We start from the raw sequence: 20,689 nt of genomic DNA, 5'->3' as shown, positions 1-20,689 counted from the left end.
AATTTAAACATTGGTACTCATTTATATGAATCAGTCCAAAGTAAGTGACTAAAGAGTTATATTTAAAAAATCATGAAGACTACAAAGCTTTAGGAAGTAACCACGTACCTATGTACATTTGAAGGTCAAAAAGCTAAAGAACTATTATTTGAATGTCATATATATGTATATATGTAACGTAGTATACTTGTGTGCATATGTAGTTAGCAGAGATGTTTAGGTACGTGGACACAGATGACAAGTAGAAAGAAAAATTTTTACAAAATGTAGTCTTATTTAAAATTAGTTAAATTTCATTTAACATATATATATTTATCAGAAAGAAAGTAAGGAAGAAATTCAAGTTTGGACACGTTTTTCCTTATCATAAGAGATACTTCATTCCAAAAGATCTCTAAAATTTTAGGAGAATAATTTTCAGGGAGAAGAAATTGTTACAAGTCTTAAAATAAATAATTCATTTTTAGATTTCCTTGATTTATGATTCCTGATAAGATAAAGGAATTAGTACAGTTATATTTCATTCCATATTAATATTTCATTCCACATTTTTAGTACTCACATGTGACTGAAATATTCCCCAGAAATACATAAAAAAGCGTAAGTTCAATAGACACTGTAGAAAAACACAGTTTATGCATATATAAAAGATTTCCTTGGAACATATTTAATCAATGTGTGAATGGACTAGAGCAGTTATAAATTATTAAAGTGCAGTATTGGGACTGATAGCCACCTTCTGCAATATATTTAACAATGTACTCATACTTGTTTTTTGATCTGTGAACTAATATTACTAGTGAGAAATCACTAATCATTCCACAAATTTGTTAAATGTCTTGAATGAATTAGAGGCAGGGAAAAAGCTTATTAATGCAAACATTTAAGCCAAATTAATAATAAGCATCATCATAGTTTCTGAAACAGTGACTATGTGCTCCAAACTGTGCTGTGATTTGACTATATGCATTAATACATTTAATGCACTTGACCACCCGGTGTGGCAGAAGATTTCCTCATTTTGTGGGAGCCCTTTGAAGGCTTCTCGTAGCCTAAGATTTTGCAGTTCATAAGGAAAGGAGCTGGAAACCAAAGGGAAACATCCGTGCTCTTTGCCACTGTGTTATTACCATTCATGCCTGTAGCAGCTGTCGAGAGTGTAAGTGGTTGAATTCCAAGGCCTTTTTTCCTTTTTTTTTTCTTTTCTTTTTTTTTCTTTTTTTGTAAACATAGCAAAAGTCTCTAAGGAAAAGAATCCTAAGACACAGTCTGAACACTGTTACACATCTGTGTCCTCGTGCAGACATCCTCCGCAGGTTCTGAGGAGAATGCACTCTTTATTCTTCAGCAAGGATCTCATCAGAAAAGATAATGGAAGGTAGACAGACCAGTGCATGTGAGCTGGCAGAAAAGGAAGAGAAAGAGACTCCACCCACGTGGGTCCATACACATTGGGAAGCAAACCAACACAGTGTTTCACTGTATTTCCTGGTGCGCACACAGCACACCTGTGCTCCCTGGCACAGCCATTTTGTCCAGGTTTGCCCAGGTTCAATATCACTATTTGTCTTTTTTTTTTTTTTTAAACAAGGGCTCACCCAGCACATACCAGACTCTTAACACAACATTTTTAATTTTTTAACTTATTTTTTTCACTTTTTAAAATTTAAATTCAAGTTAGTTAACATACAGTGTAGTCTTGGCTTCAGGAGTAGAACCCAATGATTCATCTCTTACATATGACACCCAGTGCTCATCCCAATAAGTGCCCTCTTTACTGCCTGTCACCCGTCTAGCTCATCCCCCCACTCAATACCCCTCTATCAATCCTCAGTTTGTCCTCTGTATTTGAGAATCTCTTATGGGGGCACCTGGATGGCTCAGTTGTCTGAGCCTCCAACTTTAGCTCAGGTCATGATCTCGCTCAGAACTTAGGTCTGTGAGTTTGAGCCCCGTGTTGGGCTTTGTGCTTTGTGCTGACAGCTCAGAATGTGGAGCCTGCTTTGGATTCTCTGTCTTCTCTCTCTGCCCCTCCTCCTCCTCTCTCTCTCTCTTTCATAAACATAAAAAAAGTTGAGTCTCTTATAGTTTGCTTCCCTCCCTGATTTTATCTTGTTTTTCCTTCCCTCCCCTGTTCACGTGTTGGAAAAGAACTCACAGCGAAGACTCCAAATAGAGTATTGAATCTATAGATAAATTTAAAAACGTTTGCCTTGTGTAGTTATTAAAATCAATTCATTTGCATTTGAATGTCTATAAATATTTAATAATATACATTCTGATGTTAATCTCCAGAATTAACAATATAAAGTTTTTAATAAGGAAAAGATATTAAGGAAATTATCATTCATGGCAATACAAACTTGTACTTTCGATTAAAATTAAATTATGCAAATTGTATTTTCCAGAAAATTACGTACAGGTTAACATTATTTCTGTCTTTTCTCTGGAATGTTATTGATTCCCTACCAAATGAGAGACCTTTCTGTGGTTTGTATTCACCTAAGTAGCTTCTGAGACTGGCATGCATTTTTTTTTTTACCCGGTAAACCTGCCATAACAAAACATCTCTACATCCTCCAGTTGCTGCAATGCTCTAAGACTCTTGATGCCCTGAAGGAGACAGGTGTCCTAGTCTGGGACCTTGGTATACAGCTATGTGCTATGGATCACAGAATCTGGTGGAAGGTATAATTTATATCACCAACTGTGTGAACTCAAGAATTCTAAGTGCCCCCCCCCACCTCCTCCTATAAAGCAGGGACAGCTTGATTTTTCAATGTGTGGACAATTCCCATGAGACCCATAAAGCTCAAATGGTATCATAAATTCAGAGTCTAGCATTCAACAGGCCATGGCCAATGACCTGTTTCTATCTCATTCAGCTTCTAGCTAGCGTCATTGGGACTTAAATGCTGAAAAAATATAGAGAATTTTTTTCAAGTGTTCATGTTCAGTAAACATTAGCAAAAACCAGGCTGTCATCATTTTTCACTTACTATATCTTGTTTCAAGTTGAGAGTGAAGGTCATGTTTGTACTTTGATGTATAGGATTTTGGATCGGTATGTTCAGGAGCAGATTCCTGGCGCCAAAGTGGTGGTGGAGTCCATCGGTGCTCGCAGGCACGGGGATGCCTTTTCACTGGAAGATTACACCAAATGTGACCTGACTGTCTATGCAATCGACCCCCAAACCAACAGAGCCATCGACAGAAATGAGCTTTTTAAGTAAGTCCTTTTGTTGTCTGGAACAGCTCTCTGGTTGCAATATTGCCTATAGATGATCCTGATTTAGAGCTCTAAATATTTAAAGTTTAAAACCCATTAAATTGTTATTGAAAGTGAAGTGTAAGCAGGAAATCAGGGACATTGCGTAGTAGGGTACACATGCAGAGACGTTTTCACGCCCAGGTGTGGGATAGAGTGACTTTGGAGAAGGTCGGGAAGTCCATTACCCTTCATAGAGATGGCCTCAGAGTAGCCCCGCCCTGGCTCCCAAGCCGCGCCCCTTGGAAGGGGAAAGCACGGATTCCTTCAAGCGGCGGTTTGCCCGGGAAAATGTCAGTAGGCATGAATTTTAAGAATAAATATAGCTTTACTGACTCGGCAAAAATTAGTTTTTTTTCCTTGATCCCTTCCACCTCAGTCCATACTTTGCATCTATCTATTTATTTCATCCTGGTGAATTTGAATACTGATGTGTGAATCCTAAAACTAAAGAAAATGCAGAATTTTAAACAAAATGCTGCTACATGTTGTCCCTTGGAAATGATTTTAGGACAGCTTATGGCTTTGTTGTGATTGTTGTTTTATTGGTTTCAGCTTTGCTCTAGTGACACCTAGTGCCCAACAGATTCTTGGAATGCAATTCTTATTTAAACTAAAACACATTTTTAGTTAAAAAATATGTATAGATATGTAATCATATGCATGAATTCTAAATATTTATTGGTATATATATATATATACATATATATATATATATATATATACACACACATATATATGTACCCAAATACATAATTCCAAAATTTAGTTTGTCTTTATGTACTAAAGAGCAACAAATAAATATATGTATATGCTAATTTACATATATAAGTGTATGTATGTATACATCCATATGTGGCTGCATTTACATATTTAGTAAATATCTATTTACCCATTTATTTATTAAAACCCATACATTCTGAATTTAGTCTTATTTTAAATCTGTTCTTCAACAAAATTTCACTGTTGCTGTTTTAGAAATAATGACATCCTGACTTTACATCACCTTAATTTTTAAAAGAGCCATAGTTATTAAGTACGTTATTCATCAGTTTATATTTAATAGAGATTTGGGCCATATTCAAGATAGCATGTTAATCATGGTGGATAAGTACAGATGACTAAAGCAGCAGCTTTCTCTCAAGTTCTAGAATCAACATCCAAATGAAGTAACATTTAGATCCACCAAGCCAATTCTTGCATATTGTGTTAATTTTAAATTTTATTTAGAAATTTATTGTCATTATTAACATTTATTTAAATCCATCTGTTCTGTATTTTTATAGACATTGGCTTAAATTTTAAATGTGATGATAGATTGTTTGAATTTAGGGTGTTCTTCCTAACTATAAAAACATCTGTATTCTTTAGGCTGTTAGCCCAGCTTTAAAGAGTAAAGTAATAATGATGATCATTTGAATTGCATATGTAAACATTTTAGAGGTAAACAATTTGGAAACTGAAGCCAAATGGGTTTCAACTGATACTATAAAGTACACGAGAAACACCCTTCATTCTAAACAAGTTTTCCCAAACCTACATTATATTGTAAAGAATAAAGATAGAAATTCAACTGACAATTACAACTGGAAGGAAGGGAAAAATAGAGAATAACTATAAATCAAAATTTTTATATTGAAGAGAGAACTGAACCGCCATGATGTTTTAAAATCTCTTTTAGCAATAAATAAACTTAAGGAGAGGAGAGAGGAGGGGGATGGCACCTGGTTGGCTCAGTTGATTAAGCATCTGTTTTCAGCTCAGACCATGATCTCACAGTTCATGAGTTTAAGCCCTACGTCGGGCTCTGTGATGGTGTTGCAGAGCCTGCTTGGGATTCTCACTCCCTCTCCCTCTACTCCTCCCCTATTTGCTCTCTTTCTCTTTCAAAATATGAAATGAAATGAAATGAAATGAAGTAGAATAAAATAAAATAATTTTCTCTTAGCTTGAGCTAGTAGCTGAAAGACATTATAATAAGTTTAATATATTATTAGTTAATTATTATTATTATTATAATCTAAACCCTAAAATTCATCTTTGAAATAATTTATAATGAAATTATATAGATGCATTTCATAATAGAAAGCTCATAATATATGAATATTATTATATATCCTGTAGTTACAAAAGCTATTGAAAAATTAATTTTTAATACTGAACAAATATACTAGAACATTAAGATTATTGCCAAATGCCCAGTCCAATGGAAATACGATTACACTTTCAGCTTCTCCTTATCCTAAAATCTAAGGCTTTGAGGATGTTGGAACTCTCAAGCCAAACAATTAGAAATAAATGAACAAAAAAGGTATTTCCTCCAAGGAATCTACATCGATTTTTAAAAATTGATATAACTAGGGGCACCTGGGCGGCTCAGTTGGTTAAACATCTGACTCTGATTTAGTCTCAGGGCATGATCTCGAGCCCCACATTTGGCTCTGCATTGACAGTGTGGAGACTGTTTGGGATTCTCTCTCCCTCCCTCTCTCTGTGCCCCTTCTCCTCCTTCTCTCTCTTAAAGTAAATAATAAATTTAGAAAATGAAAAAAATTTATTAGCTATATCACGACTTCCTTTAAAGCTTATAAATGCATAGAGGAGACTGAAATCACTATTATGACATGCTTATTATTTTGTTTTACAAGGTTAGGAGTGTCTGGATTTTTGTTACTTAGATTTTTGCAATAAATATATATTACTTTTATCCTGCTTTTATTCATCTTGGTTCTTTGAATTTCTCGAATATGACTTATTTGTTTGTTTTTTATGTTGTTTATATTTCTGGAACATCCTTAGACATCATCTTTTCAAGTACTTCTTAAAACCCATTCTCTATCCTCATTCTGTGATTCCGATTAAAATGTGTTTTTTCTCTGAGTTTTTGGATGCTCTGTTCTTGTTCTTCCTCCCCTCCCCCTCTCCTTTTCTCTTTGTATTTTGCTTTGGATAATCACTGCTGCCTTGTTTTCAAGTTCACCGATTCCTCTGTGTTAGCCTGCTGACAGGAATTCTTCATCTTTATATCATTGTTTTCTTTAAAGTCTTCCATTTCCATTTGGTTCTTTTTACAGTTTCTACCACTTCATTGAAACTCCTATCACTTCAAGCATGTTTTCCTCACCTTCTTTTGGATTCTGCAGAGCACTGAGCAGGGCTGGATCAAAATGTGTCTCATGTTCCAGCATCTGGGCTGTCTCTTGTCTGGCTCCATGGCTTTATCTTTCAGCAGGCCACATGGGCCTGTGCCACCGGGGCCTTCTCTGCATTCTGTTAACCCTCCCAACAGGGCAGACTGGCCCTGCTCATGGCCTGGTCCTCACAGCCTGTTCCTACTCTCACACTGGGGATGTGACCACATGGAGTGGGGCTCTCTGTTCTTGTCTAGCCTGCATGCCTGGAATGTAGGCTGGGCTCTCTCAGCTCTTCCCCTCCTCCTCCCTGTGGCAGCCACATACTGTGCCATATTTGTGGTGTGTCTTGGTTAAAGGAGAATTTCCTGCCTCTCCCAACCAGTAGGCAACCTCTCTGTGCCCAAGAGAGCTCCTGTTCCTCACCCTGGGAGACCGGATTTTTGCTTAAACCTCTTCCCCAGAAGCAGTGGACCTCAGCCTGATTCCTAGGGATTGGAATACATCCTCCCCTTCTTTCTGTGGCTCAAGGCTCTTGCTTTGCATGAGATACGGGCCTGGAGAATGGCTACGTGCCCAGCCTTAGCCAACTGCTTCCTCTGCGCTCAGACCAGATTTGTCTCCTGTCTCCAGCCTTGTCCCCAGTGTATTTGACCAAGGTCCTTGGAAACAGTTTGCAAGTACAAGGCAGACCCCTGCTTGTGTTCAAGGGTCTCTAGCCTTACATGTTGGTACGTATGTAGCTTCAAAAATTTCATTAAAATTTTAGCTCATTTCTTTCATTTGTCTTTTTGACAGCTACCTTTTCCTTGTTCTGTGAAAGTTGAGGCGATGATCTCATGTCCCTGTGGAGAAAATTGTCTTTCTTTGGAATTTATTATGATTTTAATATTATCTGGCTTTTTGTCATGAGGGTAGGAGTCACATTCTCTTATGGCTTTTTGCATCCTTGGCAGAAACAGACCATACTACCTTAAAATAGAACTTAGTTAACTATTTGTTTGTAAAAGCAAATACAATTTTAGCTCATGCCCTTTTTAGACATCTAGCCTGTTGAACATTAGTCTGTCCAGATGGTAAATGAGAAATGCAGAAGAAGGTAGAGAAACCTTAAATACTACACAAAGTGCATTTAAGATATAGTGTATAGGGGCACCTGGGATGCAGCTGATTGAGCATCTGAGTCTTGGTTTGAGCTCAGGTCATGATCTCACAGTTGGTGAATTCAAGCCCTCTCTCTCTCTTCCTCTCTCTCTTTTCCTCTCTTTCTGCATCTTCCTGCTCTCTCATTCTCTAAGGAAATAAATAAACAAACAAATAAAAAACAATGTTCTACCATCTTGAAATTAGCACTTTTTAAACAAGCATATTAAGGAAAAGAAAATAAGGGATGAATTATAAAAGAGGTCAAAATATATTTAGAGGACAATTAAGCTACAATCTAAAAATAGGTATCTCTGAGGTGAAGTATTGTACTAGTTATCACAGAAACAAAAACTAAAAAAAATAATTGAAAGACTTCATCACTTTATGGGACAAGATCAATGCAAATGTTGTCATGTCTCACTAAAAAGTATCTGAACATGTTTTAAAACCGTTGAAACAAAAATAAAAGTAACTTAATTAAAAAGGCACAAAAATTAGATAAACCTTCCACATGCCATATGCATGATAAAATGCCAAAAAGGGATGGAATCAAATCCACAGTATTTTAAGGAAAAACTGTTATGATTCAGGTATTCTTACCTAGACAAACTCTTTTGCATGTTGACAGCAAAAAGAAAGATATTTTAGATTAGGTATGGGTTCAAAAGCAATCAACTCTTCTGGTAAACAATTGTGAAATTTACCTAAGCTGGAAAATAAACGAAAATAAATATCTAAATAACGGAGGTCTTTTAGCACAAATAGACTAAAAATCTTCCCTCATGGGATTGGCATGAAATGCAGGAATCCAGTAGAAGTGTGGTCTACTAGTGGATTCCACATGATACAGGTGAATTCAGCCCTGAAACTAATGACCTTTCTCTACTTCTGATTCTTCACAGTTTCTAATGTTTTCTTGTAACTTAACTTTTAATCTGCACTTTATTTGGAACTTCTTACTTTATCTGATAAACAATTCAAACAAAATATTGTACCATTCTATTCTAGCACTCAGAACAATGGTTAAACTTTTATTGTATATATTTTAACATGCCTAAAATGACCTAGGAAAATTGCTATATAAGTATATTTTATATCTACAAAAGCAGATATAAGTGCCTTGGGTTACAGTATGGAAACTTGAGTAAAAACATGTGCAGCTTTAAAACTAAAATTGAGTTATCTCAACCATTGGGTTTCTTAAATGGGAAGACTAATAAACTACTCATTGGAATTCATATCCAACATCAGGCATCTCTTTATTTTTTCCATAGGGAACTCCATGTATTAGATATAAGGTCAGAATGATTACTCAGAAAATTAAAATCAAAAGGGTCAAAGGGATAAAAATAGACCAAAGTACAAAAGCATAGCATGCTTTGTTAGTATGTGATGTGAAATTCGGGGTCATTTTTTTTCTTTCCCATTTCCTTATGTTTTCCACATTTTCAACATAAGTGTGGTTATATTATGAAATATATTCCTAAAATAAGAGTTTTTACTTCATATATGCTCTCTAATTATGAGTATATAAAAGTATTTGTAGGGCACCTGGATGGCTCAGTCAGTTAAGCATCCAATTCTTGATTTTGGCTCAGGTTGTGATCTCAGGGTCAAGCCCTGTGTCAGGCTCTGGGCTGATAGTGTGGAGCCTGCTTGGGATTCTCTCTCTCTCTGTCCCTCCCCTCCTGATGCTCTCCCTCTCTCTCTGAAAATGAGTAAATAAACTTAAAATAATAAAAATAGAAATATTTATAGAAATAAATTAGATCTGGATATATCAAAATATGATCAGCTTTTGCATTGTGGGCCTGTGACTAATTTTCCTTTTTGGCCCATTTTGTGTTTTTCAATTTTCTATAATAAGATATTTGACCTTTATAGATAAACATATTTAAAAATACAAAAATAAAAATACCCAAGACACGGTATGGCTTTGTGGTGTTAAGAACACAATTGTTACATCAAAATTGTGGGATTTATAAGATATTATGCAAGTGTTCCCAAAGAATTTTGGGAAAAAACTATTATCTGCTAATTACAACATAAAATATGTAACAAAATCATTCAATACAGTAAAATTAAGTAACAATTATTCCTTGATTGTCCCCTCTACCTGTGGCAACGGCCACAGTTGGAGCCGTATTACTCCCTGGAAGGGTTTGCAAGACCTCTCAACTTCAATTGGCTAATTCCTGTCATGCTGGCTGATTTGGTGTCTGCATCATTCCTATTGTCTCTCTTAGGCAGGAAACATCTTTCAATTTGTTCACCTTGTGCCCATAAATGCGTTTTGATTTGGAATTTGAGAATGTTGACATATAAGACAAATGTAGATTTTGGAGACTGAAGACTTGATGTCTCACTCAGATACATTGCCCTAACTGTGTAGCTTTGCGGCCTGTGGTGAATCAGTATTATGACGTTCTGTTCTACATGATTATTCTGAGGACCCAGGCAGACAAAATGCAAGAATACAATTTTAAACTATGCTGTATGTAACTCAGAATATGTATTCACCTGAATAGCTGAATAATGTCAAGTCCATGAGCATATGAAGGAAGGGTCATTGTTATTAATATCTTTGATATGTGTATATAGCTGCATAGTTACTGTTCTTCATTGGTCTTGCTTTATACACACACACACACACACACACACACACACACACACATATGTGTGTGTACATATATATATAATTTTTTATTCCTAAGACTGACTCACCTTGTGTTTCAATTAAGGAAATTATTAAAAGATATTACAAAATTATTTTTTCTGCTACCATCATTGATTTTACTGTTTATCTGACAATCAAGATTTCTGGATGGCAAACTGCTTGATATCAATAAAGAGTTTCAGCCGTATTACGGGGAAGGAGGACGTATTCTGGAGATCCGGACTCCGGAGGCAGTGACCAGCATTAAAAAGCGAGGAGAAAGCCTAGGCTACACAGAAGGGGCCCTGCTGGCGCTCGCCTTCATCATCATCCTCTGCTGCATCCCCGCCATCTTGGTAGTTCTGGTCAGCTACAGACAGTAAGTATTCCCACATCGAGAAGCCATCCCTGGTAACGTGGCTTTGTAGTCGTAAAACAGTAATGATGCCACCATTTAGGGGATTGTTGTATCCTTCTTGCACCAAGTGGCCTCCTTTAAGGGGAAGCAAAACAAACTTCCAGCATTTTCTAATGATTCCTCAATGTTCTCATGCTCCTAATACACTCTCATCCATCAGGAATTTTAGATTAGTTCCTGTGGCTATGTCTGTGCCCCTTATCAGGTGCAGGCCCTTGCGAGAGAAGGCAGGGGTGTCCCAGGGAAGTGTCATATGCACTAGAATGTCATATCCAGAAACATTCGCCTGTTTCTGAGGAAGGTCTGCAACCTACCCATGTTGTCATGACAAGCTTTTATCCGTGTTGTTAAATTGACAGCTGTGGAAGTGATTGCAGCATTGGCAAAATCATTTCAAAATAATCGTATGCCCTATGTAATTCTCCATGGGCTTTCTGCCATATGTAATTCACTGTGGGGTTTCTTCCTTCCTGGGGAGCTCTGCCAGATCCTGTAGGATAACGTAAGACAGGATATTTTGGCTTCACAAGCCTTATAGACTTCTTGTTCCTACAGGAAAATACATCAATTTAAAACACCTATATATTTTTCTTACTCTGGCCCTTCAAAGTAGTGAAGTAATTATAGCTAATTTAAGCCTCTGTATTTGAAGTTGTCTATTAAGCTATTCTTTATTTGACACCACATACTTTTGTGATCTAGGTCTAGGCATTTCAGATATATCCCTATTGACAATAATGGGTGACAAAGGTGTGGAACGAGTGAAGAAGAGAGGTAGCCCTAAGGGTGCCATACACTGAAAATAAATAAGACAGGGATCATAAGTCATATAAATTACTTGACATAACAAAGAGTAAGAAATAATGGTGGAACTGCTCTTCACTATTTAAAGTACCTGCAGGGAAAACACTAAAATAGTACTTACAGAATTTTCTTTCAGATTAAATAAGGTAAGGTAATTGAAACCTAAAAGTTGAAATGTGTGCTCTGTATGAAGATGCTACAGGGATATTTTTCTTCACAAAGGCCATGTGAAGTTGCAAAAGCAGAACCTTCAGGTTGATACACTGGAGTCTGATGTATCCTTAACAAATCAATCGATACACTAATTCTAAAGCCTATAAACAAACTTAACAATAGGCAAATGATTTTGAATTACTAAGCCATCAACTCAATATTAACTTTCATGTTAGAGCTAATCTCTGTTACAGTTATTCTGTTTCATTGCACTGTTTCCCAAAGGAATCCTGCTCATGATAAAATTGGAGAGAAGACTTCTATTTGGCAACAACACAACACAGTGATCAAAACTGAACCGTGCTGGGTATTATACTCAGTGGTCTGCAATTCAACAAACCACTAAGATGTGTGGCATTTAAACCTTTTGTAGATGCATTAATTTTTGGGGGGGGTTCAGTAATCAGCTCAGTACTCTGCATTGATTTTAGTCACTGCTTTTTGAAGACTGATGGAATTAAAGAAAGTAAGTTGTGCACTGCTCATGTTTCAGAGTAAAATTCTAATATTTAAAAGTCTAACTTTTGTACTTTCATATTCTGCTTGTAAGTAAGACTGGAATAGACGGCTCTTCTTTCCTATTAATGTTCATTTGTTTTAATTCACTGTACGTGGGAAACTAAGAAGGAAATATAAAAAAAATGTCATGGATTCATTACCCAGGAGTGTCACCTTCCAGTTCCAGCCTTAACTTCTAAAGGAAGCCCAGGGCATCATCAGGGCCTTCATCTCTCTAATATTCTCCAGGCACAGGATGCCAAGAAGCCAATGATAAAGATCAGAGGATCTTTAATAATCCATTTCTCTATCAAATTCATGTAACCATGTTTTAATCCAGCTTTTTAAAATTCCCATTTAGTTCATGTCCTTGTTTACTTGTGACAAAGTGTTTTCACAGCTTTGTGACAGTGACAGCAACAATAAAGCGCTCCCCTGTTTTTACCTTCTGAACTGAAACAGTTTCCCTTCTGTGTCATTAAGTCGGTGTCATTATGAGTTTCACCATTAAATTATTAAGAATTTAGAATAAATTAGAGGTTAAAAAATTATGAATGCAGTATTTCTAATGTAGCTTTCTCTTTGTTTTCTTATTGCTTTTCGAAACAGGTTTAAAGTGTAAGTATAATTAATATCTTGCATGTGATTTTACATAATATGAAAAGGAAATCCCCAGATTCCCACTGATAAAGTAGTCAGCCAGCTCAGAACCATGGATTGTCTGTCTGTCTGTCTGTCTTGTATTTGCAGAAGATGTATACTTTAGTTCAAATTCCCATGTGCTTTTGTATGTACGGAATCAGGCTGGGTTTTCACATGGGTATACAAGGGAGGAAATGTGAACAAAGACAATTGGCTCTGACAGTTTCCATGCATTGAGATTTGGATTTCGAGGAAGGAACTAACACTTGGGTGTCCAGCACATTCAATAAGGGAAGTTACAACTCCAAGAAAAGAATCCCCCGCCTCCCAGGGATTCAAAGGAAACCAAAGCCAGCCGCGTGTCTCTCCCAAAGGAGCATAGCAAACTAATGTGAAACATGTTTCAAATCATTTAAAATGAGGTAACTTTTCTTTAAATAGATGAAAAATGAATAATAAAGAAAAAGTATGCATCTTCAATCTGCCTCACCTGAGGAAAGAGACCATTCTATGGCCCCAATTATTAAATCACATTTTTATAGATAGCTTGCCTCCTACCTTTCACATTCCTATTTCCCATAATATGCAAATATTTCTACTTAATTCCAGCCATTATTCCAGGGTAGATATTTTAAAGGGGAAGAAGGAAAGTACAGGTAAATGATACTCGTGGGAATGGTACTGTAATCACATTGGTTTATAAGTCCTAATATTTGTGTTAACGAATTTTTAAAGTGAGTTCTTCCACCAAAAGTGTATGATTCCTAAAATGGTTTTCCAAAACATCCCTGCCTTTTCAAAGACGTCAAGCCGAGTGCACCAAGACTGCGCGCATCCAGTCCGCGTTACCAGCGGCCAAGCCTGCTGCACCTGCTCCCGCACCTGTGACCGCGCCCCCGCCGCCCCCGCCGCCCCCCGGGGCGCACCTGTATGAGGAGCTGGGCGACAGCACCATGTAAGTACACCAGGGCGCCGCTCTGCCAGACAGGTGGGCCTCATGGATGCTGGGTGGTGAGTATTTCATTTCCACCTGATGCAGAAATGCAGTTTAAAGCCTACTTTAACTATTACATTACAAAAAAAACTTGTTAAGATGAGAACCTAAGAAAAGTTGAAATGAAAAGTCATAACCAAAACACAAGCAAACAAACAAGAACATTAAAAAAAACGAGTAAAAAGAAAAGAAGTACTCCATTGGAGGACAGACATCTGTAGATGACTAGCTTGAATCATATAATCTCTAAACTTTCACAATGATGCAGACTTCATTTTTTTCCTCCAAAATTCAAAATACATTTTGAAAACAAATTTTTTTCTCTTAAGAAATAAAGAAAATATAAAGCACAATAATAAAATAGTAATTCCTGATTCGGTACCCAAAGGCAACTCTAACTTGGTAACTTAAAACCAATGGTATGGTCTAAAATCATAGACATTTTACAGACAGTATCTTGGTATGTCATGGGATAGAGTAATTAAAATCTGAATAAAAATCGGAAAGCCAAATAAAAAATTAAATGTTAAATATCCAACCCCTTAAAGAATATGCTTTTCATTATATTCCCTTCAAAAGAGACTGCTGTGATAGGTTAATACTCCTCCTGTGTTATTAGGAACCTCTAAACCATATTAACTCAGACAGATTAGAAAGACTTTTAAATTATTGTGCAAAGACTTCACAGATGTTTTCAGTTTGATGCTACCCTCATAACCTGATTCCTTTTGGACTTATTTAGCTTGGTTATGTTTTAAAATTTAAAGAGGAACTATTTCTGGACATGAAATGCAAAACAACCTAGGATATTATAAAAAGTTGAATCTGACTAAATTAAATCCAAGACACCTTTTATTAACTAGAATTTGGCAGAGTTGAAGGACTAAAACACATTATTCTACTCTGTTATATTTGTAGCATTTACTAGTAGGAATAAAGCAAGCCTCAAAAATGAAGAAATTTACCTTTTAATGGGAAAACCAGTTTTTAATGCACATATCATTATTTTGACATATTACCACTATTTTTATGAACATAATTTATTGTCAAATTGGCTTACATACAACACCCAGTGCTCATCCTAAAAAGTTCAAGGTGATATTCAGAAGTTTTAAAATTGTTCAAACTGATTTTAATGTTGTAGATTTGAATGCTAAAATTGAATTTAATGCTTGACAGCTTAGTGTTTGACATTCAATTTCTAAAATAACAATACAATACAGGATTCATGCTTTAAATATAGTTTTTATTTTTTTAATAAGCTGAAAATTATGGTCTCTCTTTGTGTTACTGGTGAATGTAGGAATTGAGCCAATACGATTTGATTCTCTTTATATTAGCCACCTCTTTCTGGCAAAAAAAAAATTCAGAAACTAAGAAAGATTATGTGTAAAGTTTTGTCTTATCTGAAACTACTGAGGGATATCTATTCATTTTATTTAATAAAAGTAAGCATAATATTACATCATCTGGAATCAATATAGTGTGGTGGTGATAACTTTCAAATAGTAGTTCAGGACTACTTTTATTTGAAAAATTGTGATAGACTGAGTAGAAAATTTTTCAATTATAATATGTATTTAATGAGGGATTCTGAGTAATACACATTTAATGATCTTTAACAAATGTTGAACCTATCTGTTAAAAAACTTTATAGAGGGATTCCAACCTTAGATTACTAAAAAATGGACTAGCTCCAGAGAAATTATCATCAAACTTAAAAAAAGAATTCAAAGGCCATTTTGAAAAAAAAAAACCTTCACAAATTAACTGGTAACTTCATATAAATTCAACAACTGCTCTGTGACAGTCATGATAGTACTCATATGTTTACTTTCTTCCAAACCAGAGTTCTATCTTCTCTATAAATCAGAGCAGACTAATTTTTCAGTTAGGACATAGACATGATTCTTAGGATTTTGTTTAAAATTTCTGTTTGGGGGTTGAAATCAGCCATGTGTAATGAAGATGAATTTTGCCTAGGCACAGGAAATGGATAGCTAACTACTTTCTCTGATGAGACCACTGAATAACTGTGATATGATTTTGTCTAAAATATTATTACATAGCATTGGTATGAGTAAATACACAGAGAATATAAAACGTGTTTTCTTTTCTGGATATACATATTAAATGTGTAAAGCAAATTCCTGTTCCTATTTTCATAATCACCTCCAATTAACTATAGTTCAAACTCTTTTTTTTTTTTCTGTCGCATGTTTTCTCTTTCCCACCTGTGGATACATAGGCATAAGTAAGTAAATAATATCATTCTAATACAAGGCATTAGGGTAAAAAGATACAAGAGAATAGATTAAGTGCTGTTTTACTCTAAATATAGTAATCTTTATCTTTTATTATAGAGTCATTGACTTTTAAAAAGAAAGTCCTGTCTTCCATATCTCATTCCCTTTTGGTATCTTGAAATGGCATGAGCTTAAAACAAGGGTTTCCACTGATAGTACCTGTGCCTATCAAGACAAAGTATCAAAATTCTTAAAATAGTTAAATTCTAAGATATCAAAATAGCTTTAAAATACTTAAATCTATCTCTCAAAAGTGATGTGGTATCATTATGTAACATACTTTCTAAGACAAATTAAGCCAAGCACCCAAGCACAAGTCTATAAGGAAAAAAAAAATTGCCAAATAATATGTCAAGTCCATTTTTTGAAAAGGAGTGACTTAGCAATGTCAGAAGAAATGTTTGCTGTCTGTTTAATCCAAAAGGTCTGTCCTTCCTGAATTATCCAAGTCCACGTGTAGTTTGTATCTTAGTGAAATGACTCAATAACAACTCTGGCTTTGCATAGCATCTTATTGCCTCACCTGTCATTCTTGACTATCAGAGTGGCTACTTTTTGTGTACAGTATTTCCTTTTATTTCATTCCTGCAGTGTGGTTAAATATTAAAAATAACAAAAGTAAATGTTACTCTGTTTGAGCTTGAGAGCAAGCTCAAAGAGAGACTATTCAGAAGCACCCGGCCATCCTGTGGGCCACATGCTGGTGCTCTCCTTAGAGGCCCTCAATTATCTCCTCTCACTCAATTGCATTTGTCACTTGCAGCCCATCATTCAGTGTCAGTGTCTGAGCACATCTTCCAGCGATATCAAAACTATGTTATTTTAACATAAATATTTCCTTTAAAGTCCATCTTGACCAAAGTTTGATGTAGATCATATTCAAACCAAAACCCACTAGCCCCTCTTTATACAGTAATGTAGATAGCATTTTAAAACTGATGAAGCTTAATATAGAAATCAAAGAAAATAATCTCTGTCAAGGTCCTGGCATCAGTTCAATTTCTCAATTGTAATTTTGAACCCTATGAGGGAAATTGCTCCCATCTGTCCTTGGAGAATGGAAAATTCCTTTCTGCATTCTCTGGTCAACTGTGCCTTCAGCTCCAGGACAGAATTATTGAGATGAGAGATAATGGCACTGAATCAGATACAGCGAAGGACCCTTTCCCCAAAACCATTAGCTCTGAGCACTCTAAACGAAAGCAAAGGATGTGAAACCATTAGCCAAAATGCTGGTTTGCAACTTGCAGAACTGTGATTTCTACATAAGAGAACTGTTACGGGGTGCCTGGCTGGCTCAGTCGGTTAAGCATCCAACTCTTGATTTCATGGTCTCACGGTTCTTGAGCGCCAGCCCCACATTGCGCTCTCTGTGCTGACAGGGATTCTGTCTCTCTCTCTGTCTCTGGCCCTCTTCCATTTGCTCTCTGTCTTTAAAAATAAATAAAATTCAACTTTATTACAGAGAGAGAGAGAGAGAGAGAGAACAGTTATGTTTGGCCATGGTACTTTGCTGAATCAAACTAACTGGAAAGAAAACAGTCTAGAGATTGACACATTTTTCTTAAAAAATGAAAATTTCTCATGCCACTCACAGCTGTTGGGCTTTTTCTGCTCTGCCTTTTAGAGACCAGGGACATGAAAGTAATGTCTTGCTTTAGTAGATGAGTGTTATTTGGCCTTTTGTATCTTGAAGTAGTAATGAGAACCATAAAGACGTCTTTCTCATAAAAGCTGTGTCACAACCTGTTTCCTTACACTTCATTATGTTCTTTTCTTTCAAGTCTTTTCCTTCTCTACCATTTCCAACAAAGCAGGGGAAATAAATCAGTCCCAGAAGACGGGAAAAATCAACACATTGTGAGGCCCTTTTCTTCCAGCTCTATTGAGGCTCACACACAGGCTCATGTAGATGGATCACTTAACAACCACCAGCTCAAGGCAGCAAGCACATTCCCACTGGAAGCTGATGAGGACGTCTTAAGTGCCCACAGTACGCTTTATAAGGAAACCGTAGATCCAAGACCCACAAATTCAGATGTTTTGCTAAGAACAGATTTTATCGGTTCATTTTCACCCAGAACACAAGGCAAGAGTAAGCCCCTGAGGGGCCCCAGAGAAATGTTTCAGAAGATGTGGAGCCAGCCAGTGTGCTTCCCTAAGAGACCAGGGTGGGAACTTCCCAAGAGACCAGAAACCATAGATCTGGACCAGTGGCAGAGCGACAGGCAGGAAAGTGGAAAAGAAAGCTCTAGAACCTACCCAAACCAAAGAGGTGGCAGGAACTCCCTGCTGAGAGCTAAGGACACCCACGTGGCAGAGAGAGAGGAAATGAGCCCGGGTGATCCACTGACTATACGTGGAATGGAATCTCAATCTTCCGACTCTTCCTATTTCTCTCCTCCATCTCCCTCTTCCTTCTCCACTTTGCCAACTGTTTCAAGAACTGTGGAGCTCCAGTCAGAACCTAACACCATCATTTCTCCTGCTGACTGTTCCTTGGAACTTTCTCCTTCAACACCTCGCATTCTGCATTCTCCAGTCTTTAGGAAAGAGGCACCCATGTGTATGCTGACGATAGAAACTGAAAGGAACGTTTTTGAAATTCTTCCCAAACCACCCAATATCTCTCCTCCTCCTCCTCCTCCTCCTCCTCCTCCTCCTCCTCCTCTTGTCCGTACTCCTGTTGCTCTTTCCTGTCTTCCTCCTCTCACCCCTCCTCCTCCACTTCTTCCACTCTCTAGCCCCCCTTCTCCTCCCTCGACTTCTCCTTCACTCCTTCTATCTTCACTTCCCTCCCTCTCTCCACCATGTTCCTCTCTTCCTCCTCCGCTGTCTCCTCCACCTTCAGTTCTGTCCACTAGGTGTGTCTCGATACCAGCTGTTACAGGCACTGTCAGAGTAACACCAGCTGAGGAAAGGATGCCCTCTGGGACACAGCTACCAGCTTCCACAACAGGGTGTAATGTGGATCCCCAAAGGGAACCAAAAGGCATCCTCAAGCATATTAAAAACTTAGCGGATCTTGAAAAGTCAGTAGCTAACATGTACAGTCAAATAGGAAAAAACTGTCCACCAATGCACAACTCAAACCTTGAAACTAGTTGCCCTCCAGAGACAGAAAATGTGGAAATGACTTCTGAACCAAACCAGGGGAATCTGCACAGTATTGTCGAGGGAACTGAAAACCAACCTCACAGTCAATCTACTTCCCTGTAATGTTGCTCTTCCTATTTTAACTGGACAACTCCTTTGTTGACCGTAATCTTCAAGTGGAAGCAAATGTGAACATTAAAGAAGATTCCATTCTTTTACCCTAAACTCAGTGCAATGCTGTTTTTTCCCTCATTTTTTTAATTTTAATGATTATTAACCTCATCATTTCTAACTCATATTATAGATTTACCTTAATTTTCTTAACTACGAAGTAGCATAATTTGTCTACATGTATTTAAAAAGTAAGTAATTTCAATCTATTTTTCAGTGGGAATATGTGGGCAAGAAAGTTAGATATCAAACCTAAACCAATGGTTTGTTAACATGTAAATGTAGTAACGTCTACATTTACTTCTTGATCATAGTTTTATTTGAGTGCTCCAGGAAAAAAAAAAAGCAAACTGTGAAAATAAGCTAAAATTTGATCGCATAGGTTCTAATTTTTCCTTGAAGCCTATGTATTTCGTAAGATTAAATACTACCAAAGTAAAAATATTATGTATCTAGAAATATATGAGTTGACAGACATTATAGTATTCCAAAATAAATCTCAGGTGCTGTAAGATGTAGTCATCCGTTTTCTTACATGAAGTCTTCACTCTGGCTTGCTTTTATCTTACTAGTATGCTTATACATTTGAAAAATCTTTTATGTTTTCAGTTACTGTCTTATTCTACTTATTTCTCATTATGCTTTCTCTTCCCCTCTTTAGAATGAAAATAAATCTTGAATTGTTGGCTTTTATAAGACATTTCATTGTTCCCACAGATGTTTAAAGGGGTCTTAAGTTTTGCTTATCCAAATTATGTTATCATCTTATAATTTTATCATAAGATCCTCTTTCAAAGGAAATATCTATCTCTAGTTTAATAAAGAAATTCTAATCAGTTGCATCAAAATAAGGTTAAATAAGTGTCTACAAAGGTTCATCTAGTGTGAATTTAGTAACTATTTGATTGATGAAAATTATAAATATTTTTATTCAGTTTCTCAATAATATAAAATGCTTACCTATCACAATTTTAGAAAGGCATTATTGGCTTCATTTCTAGTTGACTTTAGTTACTGCAGATAAATCACCCAGACTTATTTGTATAGATAAAATATAAAAGTTTTAAATAGAAATCAAGAAATAATATGTCTGGTGAAGTGTCATCAGTTTTATACAGGCTTTTACTCTTGGTTCTTAAGCAAAGAAGATACAAATTTTTATCTTGGAGAAAAAAAATGATATATTGTAGTTTTTCCAGAACTCAACTTGGTAAATTCTTAGAGACATCAGCTCAGCTAAATGCTACCATCCTATCGTTTTAAAGAAAGCTACACTTGACCAGCCAGCAATTATTCTGTTTTCCAATCTAATCTATGGAATAAATTATACTTACTGGAAATCTTCA

The 20,689-nt window shown here is 36.3% G+C and overlaps 1 protein-coding gene across 1 annotated transcript in view; it reads left to right on the top strand.

Moving 5' to 3' along the window:
* Positions 1 to 20,689, top strand: part of PCDH15 (protocadherin related 15) — a 697,494-nt gene that overhangs the window by 661,750 nt on the left and 15,055 nt on the right. Inside the window, exons 29-33 of the mRNA XM_029919519.1 lie at positions 3,053 to 3,229; positions 10,362 to 10,580; positions 12,744 to 12,752; positions 13,579 to 13,731; positions 16,019 to 16,024. Of these exons, the coding sequence (XP_029775379.1) occupies positions 3,053 to 3,229; positions 10,362 to 10,580; positions 12,744 to 12,752; positions 13,579 to 13,731; positions 16,019 to 16,024 (564 nt within the window). The remainder of the gene's footprint in view (positions 1 to 3,052; positions 3,230 to 10,361; positions 10,581 to 12,743; positions 12,753 to 13,578; positions 13,732 to 16,018; positions 16,025 to 20,689) is intronic.

Source organism: Suricata suricatta, chromosome 2 (assembly GCF_006229205.1).
Source record: "Suricata suricatta isolate VVHF042 chromosome 2, meerkat_22Aug2017_6uvM2_HiC, whole genome shotgun sequence".
In the NCBI taxonomy this organism is placed as follows: Eukaryota; Metazoa; Chordata; class Mammalia; order Carnivora; family Herpestidae; genus Suricata; species Suricata suricatta.
The sequence above is the reverse complement of the archived record's forward strand: the minus strand, read 5'-3'. Positions and strand labels throughout refer to the sequence as shown.